The sequence below is a fragment of the Cornus florida genome, unplaced genomic scaffold (genome assembly GCF_030987335.1).
Source record: "Cornus florida cultivar Cherokee Brave unplaced genomic scaffold, ASM3098733v1 CherokeeBrave_3.0.0_Hap2_Chr07, whole genome shotgun sequence".
In the NCBI taxonomy this organism is placed as follows: domain Eukaryota; kingdom Viridiplantae; phylum Streptophyta; class Magnoliopsida; order Cornales; family Cornaceae; genus Cornus; species Cornus florida.
The window spans coordinates 6,747,543-6,758,799 of record NW_026775577.1 but is presented as its reverse complement, the minus strand read 5'-3'; the positions used below and the strand labels follow the sequence as shown (position 1 = coordinate 6,758,799).

Sequence of the window (11,257 nt, the reverse complement as noted above, 5' to 3'; positions counted from 1 at the left end):
TGTATACATCCTACGGGAACTATCCGATGTATAACATGACCTCAACCAGAATAGACGGTGATCACTTAGACTCACACTAGGTGGTCAAGTGTCGCCTTTCCCTACCCGGGAAATCAGCTATTATACATGGTGCACGGTACTGACAACACAGACTATAACGAACTACACAGTGATAACACCTCGCAAAGTACTGATGAATATACTGAGCATATAATTTAGGCAACACATGCCAACAATATTAAGAAATATACCGAGAATGTCAATTAGGCAACACATGCCAATAATATTAATAAATATACCGAGTATGTCAGTTAGGCAACACATGCCAATAATATTAAACCACATACCCCGACAGCCACACATCTGTCTATCGCAACGAATGCATAAGGTATAAATGAGTCTAAACTTATTAGTCAGCTCACATGGTTCTATATGGCAACACATCCATATGATATAAATGCGACATAATAAACAGTCCATTTATTCCCTGCAATGCACACAGCATAATAATCATGGTTTATATACGATTAACAGTATAAATATTCCATAATATATAATGGGTTATTTATATGAAGAAAACCAAGCACTAATTAATTTAACATTAATGGTTATTACAGTTTAATAAAATAATACCATCAATAGTCGTTAAATCAATTACATATGTTTACTAGCGATTCGCACTTTAACTGATACAATTAATATTTAGAAATATTAATCGGACAATTATAATAATTAACGAGAAATAAAATAATAATATAATGTCCCGTTAATTCCAAAAATGCCAACCCGAGGCCCCAAAATGTATAGTGAAGGTCCTGGTAATGACAAAACAGTCCCTAGGGGTATTCTGGACTTTTCCAGCAGCCGCAGAGGCTCTTCACGCGCCCCCACGCGCCTCCCAGAGCTCCCCACACGCGCCGCCAAGCTTTCCCACTCTCCCACGCGCCTCCACGCGCGTCTGGCGTCAGCCACGCGCGCACACGCGCTCCCACGCGCGTTTGGAGAGTCCCACGCGCGCGCACGCGCTGCCACGCGCGCGTTAATGGCTTCCTGCTGACGTGGCGTTCTCCGGTTGGTTGGCTGCATCATCTTTCCTACATGCGCGCCACACCGGATCATCTCACCCTATCTTCCCTCCATTCAACGCCCACAGATCCGGGTGTACCGCGGTATCATGGACCGCGATGCACCGGATCAATCAGACTCCACTAATGGCCAGGATGCGCGCGTACACCCTCCTATGGTGCGCCGCGTTGCACCGGATCACTCCGGTCGTCTCCCCCACTGCAGGCGACCGGAAAACTCGCCGGAAGGTCGCCGGAAATTGCAGAAAATGCCCGGAAAAATCTAGAAAATTCTAGAAAAATCCCTAAAGTCTTATTTAATTATTTTTAGCCGTTATTAATTTCATAGGACATTAAATAAATATATACCATCCTATATAATTAAAATTCCATTAATTTAATAAAATAAAATTAATAATTTATTAACCTCCAAACATTGGCTCTATGCATAAAAATAAGCTAAACAATTAATTTATTAATTCAAAGGGGAAAAGTAGATAATAACTTGCCTTTTTGGATTTAAAATAAATCCGCCGGTCTGCGCGTAGTCGGGTAAAATTGCCTACACCGGTCCAAGCTTCTTTCTCTTTCTCTTTTCCTTTCACTCTTATAAAATAGCTCTCTAGAATTTATACTTTGCTTCTAACTCCCTTTATTTTCTTCTAAGGCAAGCTAGTTAATTTATATACAAAATATATAATATAAATATTACAAATATCTTATTTATAATAACTTCTCACCCATTTCTCATACTCCTACCTATATGGCTTTAAGACAATGTTATCTTTAATCAAGATATTTGATCCACCATTCTACCATAGTAAATGAAATTCTATCCTAGTATTTAATTTTTCATCATTACCTTGATTTAATACTAATATTATTATTACTAATATTATTATTAATAAAACTTTTATAATTATTATTATTATATTATTATTAATATTATTATTATTATTATTATTATTAAACTAATATAATTATTATTATTACAAAATAATACATTATATCATCATAATACTATATAACACAAATATAATACTTTACTTAACTAATAATGATTAATATAAGCATAACCAACAAATAAAATTATTAATAATAATACATGCATATTTATATGAACAAATTTACTATTTTAACATCCACAATTACTTTACATGCACAATTAAATGAACCTAATATAATAATGTAGTATGCACAAATAAATAAAATTAATTAATCCTAACACAAAATTAATTTAAATACATTCTTTAAAATTTCGAGGTATTACAGAGTCCAACAAATCCCCACAACTACCAGAACTAACACGCTTCCTTAGACCGTACCAGAATACTCAAAATACACATCTACAACCCATAAACTACACCCGTGACTCAAGCAACCTCTGTCACACCCACCTCAAACTGGTTAAAAAAGAACCGCCGCACCACACCGTGACCCAAGTCACAAACCCTAACCCCCTAAGGTAACACCTTTCTCCCAATAAACCCTCACTCACTACACCTGACCTTTCCGGTCGCAAAACTCATGCACTAACACATGAAACCCACACGTCTCACCCTGGACATTGCATTACGCCATACGCAATCGTTCAAAAGTTGTGCCCCAAGCACTACGCCCTAAAAACAACGAGAAAACTAGAGCAACCATGCACTGAATAGCTCGATCCATGAGCTAAAGACCTACGCCATTCGTTCGATAAGAACCGGCACTCAAACAACCCTGGAGCAATCGAGCTCCTCTTCTACTCAGGTCAAAACCTACACGACCATTAATGCTACAACAAGTACTCTACCTTACTAGCAACCACCCCGTACCCAACTGTATATACACAAGTGCACACACATATATAATAACCGTACCCCATACCATGATACAATCATATCCCATCATAATTTTTTTTTTTTTTTTTTTAAACACCCCGTCTTACATTTTTTTTTTTTTTTTTTAAATTACTTACATAACCATGCCTAATAACCATCACAATACCATACGAGACATGCTTGCACCTACCATGCTCACTACTTGCCACATTATCATTTAAAATAAAATTACACACACACCGTACCTACCACTTGCCGTTACCACCTAAATCACACTTATCATCGTATCATAATTAATATGTTTTCAATTATTTATACATTTCATCGTCATGGCCATATAACACACATTTTAGCAATTAAACATTTAAGCATGTAAACACTTAGTAAATAAGCATGTCTTCTAAAACCGTAAACGCATAAGCAATTAAGCAAGTAAACATACTTCTCCGGTAACAAACACTTTAACACATAAGCACATAAGCAGTGCAATCCACCTTCCACACAACCCTAGGTAGGCCTCTACTCGTCGTCCTACTGGTTTTCGAACCATTGCTCTGATACCAAATTTGTAACGACCCGAACCCGAGGGTCCGAATCGCTAGCCGAGTCCTTACCTGAACCCAAGATCAACTAAAAAAACGTTACCGTCCTAGCCTATATCAATACATAATATACGTGTCGTGTCAGGGTTTATAAATATTAATAATAATAATAAAATGAAATCATAGCTACAAAATATATCAAATAGTCTACTAACCTATCAAAACCTGTGGAGGAACGTCATCCGCCACTTCCTTCCCGTGACCTGAAAAATGTTAAAATGATGGGGTGAGCTAAACGCTCAATAGGAAGTGTCTAAGACACACCTCTTATGACCCCGTGAATCCACATAGAGAATAGAAAGTAAGAGAACGGGATCATATCTCGGGAGTCAAGTATAACCACTGTATCATCAACAAACATACATATCTCAACCAATTACCAAATGCACCACGTATGCCAATGATGTGCCATGCCATGCAATGTCACTCCCCGTTTCTGAAACCATACCGTTTCAACTTCCAAACCATTAGTGTAATCCGACCCAAGGCACCTCCAAAGCGTCACGAAAGGGGGATTGGCTAACCATCCACGACCACAAGGCACCTCCAAGGCGTCGCATCCGGCCTGGTTAGCTAAACCACACTAGGGTCTCTCCCTAATCCCCTCTCTAGACCACACTAACACCACGAACCACTAGGCGCCTCCAAGGAGTCCGGGTTTTTACAAACACTTTTCAAAAACTTTTCCCCAAAACAGTTTCATTGGTTTAAAAAAAAATATACACTTTTCCCCTTTTTCTTTCCCAATGGATGCATAAATGCTTCATGATTCCAAATGCCAAATTCAACAACTATATTCCATACATTTTACCAATATCACAATCATAACTTGTAAAAGAATATTTTAAACATTTATTTCTATAATTATGACATCAAATTTCCATGGCAATTTAAATACATAAACTAAACAACTTGTCATTTCTAAGCATGCTTCTTCACTACAAGGATGTACCTAAATTTATAAACTCATTTATCACATAGCATACATCCACCACTTTACATATAATCAACCACAATCACATAGTCAAAATAATTGAAATTAAACATGCTTATAGTCAATTTAAGAAGGAAAATTCACATAGAACCTAAGAAATTGTGAATTAGAGCACCCCTACCTCAAAAGTAGCCAAAATACATCCCCGGCCGAGAAAGTCAACGCCGGTCAACGCGGTCAATGCCGGTCAACAAAAGTCAATGCCGGTCAACGGCTGCGGAACAGAAAACTGTTTGGTAGGAACATAGCCGTCGATGAGGAGATTTTACTGTTCCAAAGGCTCAGCTCCGGAATCCGACTCTAAGTGGCCCAAAACCCCCTCCAAAGCCTTAGCTCATAATATTTCAAAAATTCGCAAAATAATCACCACCCCTCAGAAAATTAAATCCTCTAACTATGTGAGAGAAAACGACGAAAGGAACATTTTCCGTCAAGGAACCAAGACCGGAAACCCGACCGATTAGCCAGAAAATGAAAGAGCAAAATTGAAGCTCAAAGAAAAAGAAAACAGAGGGAGAGAGATACTACGCGAGAGTGAGAGATAGTAGATGGTCTGACCATAAAAGGTCATTATAATGACTAAAGCCCTGTGGGGCCCACGGCAACAAATTTTACATTTAACATATATATATATATATATGCGTATATAGATATATAAATAGATATATATATATATATATATATATATATATATATATATATATAATTCGTAATATTACATAAACTCTCAATTAACAATTTTGACAACATAGTACTTGACTTTCAAGCATTCAAGTGCATATAATCAAAATCAATAACCAATACAAGTAATTTCTATCATTTTCAACATAATATACACCTTGTCATGTTCATAATACATAAAATGTCCATAACCACAAACAATACTCATAATTTAGTAAACAACTTTTATAAGAAAACTCACAAAAGTCAATGAAAATTGTGGATTAGAAACTCCTATCTCAAAATGAAACAAAAACCCCCAATTTGCCCAAATCCAAACCCTAATTTCGAAATTCCAAGGAGCACCAAAAGTGAAATTGCTCTAATCAATGCGAAGATCTCGACGAGCTCTCCATTTTGCTACAAATGGCACCCAAAAATATCAAATGTTGAAAGAAAGATCAAAGCTGAAAGCTTTGAAATGGAAAAGAAAAATAAAAACAGACGAGAGGTCTGCCGAGAGAATAAGGGAAGGGAGAGAAATTGATGGCCAACTAATGGCCATAAGACCATTTGTAACGAAAAAGGTGTTGGTGAGTCCCTCAGTAAAAATAATATTATTTTGTATAATTATATACAATTGTACATACACTAAGCCCACTACAATACATATACAAGCACATAATCACATAAAATACATCAAATAATAATGTGTTAAATGCAATGGACCCAAAAATAAAATTCTTGTACACAACAGTTCCGGTAGCGGGTCTCACTCGAGACCGTCCAGTCCGAAAAACTGAAAATGCCGAAATAGTAACCCTTACATTTTAAAGAGTCCTGAACTCAACGAAATACCTCAATCAACTCTCAGACACACCCGGCACACTCCACGATGTCCGACATGCAAAATGAGAAAATACGAAAATACCCTCGAAAAATAAAAAAAAAATTCTAGAAATTGGAAAATAGTAAAAATTTGGAAACATTACAAAAGAAAGGGTCATTGCCTTGCTAAAACTATCTTCTTACCTATATCTAGATTTCTTATGTGATTAATTGGATAACAAGTTTGTTTTTAGAAATTTGGAGACACTCGAATTAGATTAATATACTTTTAAGATTTCGAATTTTGCATGGTTTGGCTTGGTTTGTGACAGAGTATGATGCTAAGTTTCATATAGAATTACTAATGACCAGATGGTGCTAAAGGAATAGAGTGATTCTGGAGAAAAAAATTCCTTATATAATCACTGAACTTTACTAATAGAGTAATAGGTTTAGGCACAAACCTTCAATTTCTAATCTCTCACTTTTCAAATTAATTAAACAGGTAATAGTGAAAACACTGCCATCTTGGAATACACAAGCATTCACTACTTACAAACATTTCAGTAGATTAAATAAGAAAAACTCTCAACTAAACTAAAAGAAGTCTCAACACTTACTGGTTACAAATGTGATATTATTTCTACCAAAGATGTGTAGGTACCAATCAATACAGTTGATATACCCATAAGCACAATGACAATTATGATCAGCAATTCAAATCCAAGCCTCTGATAAGCACCGGAAATTTTCAAGTAGCAGAAGCATGGCAGCAAAAATGAAGCGGTAACACTTAGAAAAGCTCCAACAAGTGACATGAGGTATCCGAAAAAAGGGACAGTCACGGCTACAACAATGGTGCTCATTACCAAGATGGTCCTGATCAGGATGAGGCTAAAGGGTTTCTTGTTGCAGTAACGATGAAGCCGGTTTTCAATAGCATGCACAATCGGTTTAACCGTCAACGCATACTTGCATATGGGAGTTACCAAGGTTGTACATATTGCCACTCTTGAACTAACTTTGTCTGTTGGGAGATTCAATGTTATCTGTGATTGAAGGTCTGATCCGAACATTAAATACCCCAAAATCGCCATTGATGCATAACTGATGGTGCAAATGACAAAGCATATGAGCAAAACCTACAATGTGAAAAAGCAGAGTAAAATTCAGTAACTTAAATCAGTTAAAACCACCTTAGAGTGAATTCAAAGACCTTGCTTTACCTTTGAGAATTGATGCTTTTTCTTCATAGAAGTGTAAAGAGTAGGGAAAACTGGATGAGCACAATAACAAAAGGCATATAAGCTGACAGCAATCGGAAGTCCATTCCAATTTAGAATCATTCCCTTTTGGTCGAATCCAACGCCATCAAATGCACCAACCCACAAAATCGAGCCAAGGATGACAAGGGAAGCTAGAACTCCAGTGGCAGAGACATAAGAAAGAATGCTCATGTTGTCTAACCAAACAGTAGGCATTGTGATAAGGCCAACAATCACCATGAAGCTTTGTTTTCCACTTATTTTTAGCCCACCAATTTTAATTCCCACATGGGGTAACAAATTATCTAAATTATCCCCTTCTAGAATCAAGAAACCTGTCGCGACTAAGTAGAGCTCCGTGTTCATAAAAATTGATACCAACAATCTGCCTGTGCTCCCAAATGCTTGGTCGCCAATGTCAGGATAGGTTCTGATAGTTGGATCCATATCCATGCATCTTTTAATCAGTAAACCTGTGTAGAAGGCTGCAATGGCAACGACAAATAGAAGTATCAAGCTCAGCCACCCTCCTGATGATAGCGCATATGGAACTGACAGTATTCCAACTCCTGAGAAGCCAAAGGAGGTTGAAAAACATCAAATTCTATGGCAAGATAAAATGAGTTTCTCAGCTCGAATGTTTATTTTTTATGTTTCTTTCTACTGAGCGTATACAGATCTGAAATTCCAGTCTCAGCTTTTAAATCCTGAGAGAGTCAAGCCTAGAAATCAACTTCCTTTAGTCTTCAAGGCAGGGGATAAAGTTATTTATAAGCTGCATGCATGTAGCATCCGAATTAAATCTGAATGTAAAATAAGTTTACTATTTTGTATATATCTGTGTTTATTTATGTAAAAAAACCTTGATGTGAGATAAATAGGACTGTCAAGGGAACAATCTTGGAATGAAACACATTAATGCAATAACTTTTGTTTATTATGGCTGTCATATAATGAAAATTCCACCATTCAAAATCATAATTTCTTTTGGCAGAAACCATATTGAGCACTAAGGTTAATTTCTTCAGTCATCTTCACAGTAATTATGGCTGTCCCTGTTGGACAGAAAACATGCACCACACAAGATACAAATATTTATATTGTTCGGGGTGAATATTTGGCGAAAGATTTCACTATGTAAAAATCAAGAGATTACAAATTTCAATCCCCAACCGCCCTCTCTCTCACTCTCTAAATTGCAATTTTCAGTGTTCTCTCGTAACACACCACAAATCCTACACGATCTTATATGCTGGGCTACAACAGAATCTACTACCTTGGTCCACAATCCAAAAGAGAAACATGTAAAAAAATACACAAACTCCATTTTTTGAGTCATTGCGATCGGGCTGAAACAAAGTTCTGGCCACAACTTCACCATCCATGTTTCAGGGTTTGGAATGTGGTATAAGAGAAATCTGAAAGCCACACTTTAGAAAGTGAGAGAAGATTTGGGGGTTTAAACTTGTAATCTTATTTGCATATTGAAATCTCTCTCCATAACTTTATATTATGTACGTACGCTTTACGTCAAACCATGTAAATCTTTGTATGTTAAGCGTGGCATTTGTCACAACATGCTCCACATAAGTAGTACAATTATATGTAGAAATGGTCTTGTAAGATAAAGCCTAGTGACTCCAGCTAATTTATATAAACAATGAAGCAACCACATACCTTTTACTAAAGAAATGACATAAAAGAAGAAGAAGAACCTGACATAACATTGAGTCCATTGAAACAGGTCTTGGAAAAAGAGGTGGTGCCAGCACTTTGATGCTCACTAACTGACTCTCCTCTCTCAGCCTCCTCCTCATTAAGCTGGTGTTGATTCCCACCATTGGCAAGTACGAATGGTATGGTTAGAGAGTACTCATCATGTGGCTCATCCTCCATTTTATATAGAGAGAGTGTGTGTATGTGTGTGTGAGAGAAGACCTAAAAGAGAGATGCTGTGTTGGATGAAGATAAGAGCAGTATGTGATCTTATATATAAATTCTAAAATTTATGGTTGTTTCAACATTCTGCTGCGGCCACACGTGAATTTTGATCCCTATTATCAATAAGGTCCCGACAAAGAGTGGTCCCACCAATCTTAGCACCTGTGTCATGTTCTAATCAAATATTACTTTCAATACAAAGCCTAACACTTAAGGAGAGTTTTTGTCCATGAAACTATTACATGCCCTGAATTGGTTGGCTTGCTGAAGGACCTTAACTTAAGTATAATTTACTTCGTCAATTGGATAATAAATTTGCTTGTGGAAAATTTGGACACAGTCCATACAAATAAAATTACTTTTAAGGAACTTAAATTCTTTATCTTTTATGTGATGCCAATCTCTTATAGAACAATTAATGACTTGTTGACAATTAAATATTAGAGGACCTTTTGTTTGAAACAATAAAAAAGATGATGGCGGCTTCACGTCACGTTCCACATCAATCAAGGAAGAGAAGTTATAGGGTATTTTGGCTCTCCATTTCCAAAAGCCCAAATTTTTAAAAAAGGTCAAAGTACTACTCCCTCCGTCCCATAAAAAGTTTCATTTTTAGGGAATCATGACTCTCACAAATTGAACTGACACGATCCCCTAAACGGTTAAACATGACACTATTTTTGGGATGGAGATAGTACGAGAGTGAGGGCTTTTGAAAAATTTGGAGAGAGTCCGTGCAAATACTACGAAAGTGAGGGCTTTTGTATATTTTAGGGGATTATGCCCAAATTTTCATAAAAGGTCTAAAGAACAGGTTGGAATGTTTCATGGGATAGTTCAAAGAAAGCTCTCTTTTTTCCCTCGCCACTATTTTGACCTTTTATATATTTTAGGGGATTATGCATTAGTAAGAGCTTGAACTCTGAATCAAATCCATTCCGACTAAGTCGTGGACCTTAATTCTTGATGAATGGATAAATTCATTCTTGAATCTCGAACATTCCATCTTATTAAGTATCATTAAATAAGAATAGAAGTATTTCACTAAGTATTTTCACTGTCTATTGACAGTAGCCAGGAATTGGGCAATCTTTAATAACAATAATATATATATATATATAATTTGAATCAAAATGATATATGTAAAAATTAAAATATTGATTCATAATATTTTTATTAAGTACATTATTAAGTACATTCACAATTGCCCTCTACGATTTTTCATATTTCGAAAACGTTGAATAATAATATCATTGTCAATAATACTAAATATGTCTCTCCTAATATACACAACCATCATATCATTCATCCATTAGTCTTCCATTCAATTGCGCAGTCAAGTTTTCAAAATATTCATGACATAATAATCGTAAATTTAGATGATTAAAAAAAAAATAAAAATAAAAAAATCAGATTACCTGTATCCGCATTGCAATATTTGTTCGGATTTTGTGAATTTTTGAAATGTTGATGACTCGCCCAAAGAAAAATGTTGAAGACTGAAAATGTGATGAAAAAAATGCATTTGTTTGTGATAAAGTCAAAAGTGTGAAAGAATATCTTATATTTTTTAAAAAAGTCGGAATTGAGAAAGTGGAAAAAAAATATCATAATTTTTGAAAAGATTATATTGCTTATTTTATTTTATTTTTTTTGTAATACCGTCATTTGATTTTTTATATATATATATATATATATATATATATAGAGAGAGAGAGAGAGAGAGAGAGTATACATGGGACAATTATACAAATTTAAAAATATTTTCATATAAAATTAAAAGAAAAAAAACAAAGCTAGCTCAGTGGGGGCAGCTGCCCCACTTATCCTTTTGTAATATAATACTAAATCCGACAGCGTCTCCGTACCAAGTGAACCACTTTATCTTTTGCACTACGCCAAAAGACAATAAATACTCATTATCACTAAAAGTGGAATGTGTAATAATATTCTAATGGGAAAAGAATAAATTAAAAAAAAAAAATTCAAGTAATGTACTGAGTGCTTGCTAGTCACTCTCAAAAAATTGGAGAGAATTCATCTTACCACCTCATTAATATGTAATTAAAGTAAAAATAAT

The 11,257-nt window shown here is 35.6% G+C and overlaps 1 protein-coding gene across 2 annotated transcripts; it reads right to left on the bottom strand.

Moving 5' to 3' along the window:
• Window positions 1–6,392: 6,392 nt before the first annotated feature.
• Window positions 6,393–9,229, bottom strand: LOC132315911 (amino acid transporter AVT1J-like). Of its 2 annotated transcripts, none has more exons than XM_059814356.1 (3): window positions 8,952–9,229; window positions 7,198–7,805; window positions 6,393–7,113 (listed from the first exon to the last, which is right to left on the bottom strand). In XM_059814356.1, the coding sequence occupies exons 1-3, from the start codon at window positions 9,130–9,132 to the stop codon at window positions 6,595–6,597; spliced, it is 1,308 nt and encodes a 435-aa protein (XP_059670339.1). In that variant the 5' UTR covers window positions 9,133–9,229; the 3' UTR covers window positions 6,393–6,594. The 2 variants fall into 2 exon arrangements, with proteins under 2 accessions (XP_059670339.1, XP_059670340.1); XM_059814357.1 differs by having other exon boundaries at window positions 7,198–7,721; window positions 8,952–9,227.
• Between the last annotated feature and the right edge of the window lie 2,028 nt (window positions 9,230–11,257).

What these genes read in the sequence shown, in the direction of transcription:
- LOC132315911 (XM_059814356.1), bottom strand. Translation starts at nt 9,132, where the DNA reads ATGGAGGATGAGCCACATGATGAGTACTCTCTAACCATACCATTCGTA. An exon ending in TGGACTCAATGTTATGTCAG is followed by an intron (nt 7,806 to 8,951) that starts GTTCTTCTTCTT and finishes TTGGCTTCTCAG; the next exon opens with GAGTTGGAATACTGTCAGTT. An exon ending in AAAAGCATCAATTCTCAAAG is followed by an intron (nt 7,114 to 7,197) that starts GTAAAGCAAGGT and finishes TTCACATTGTAG; the next exon opens with GTTTTGCTCATATGCTTTGT.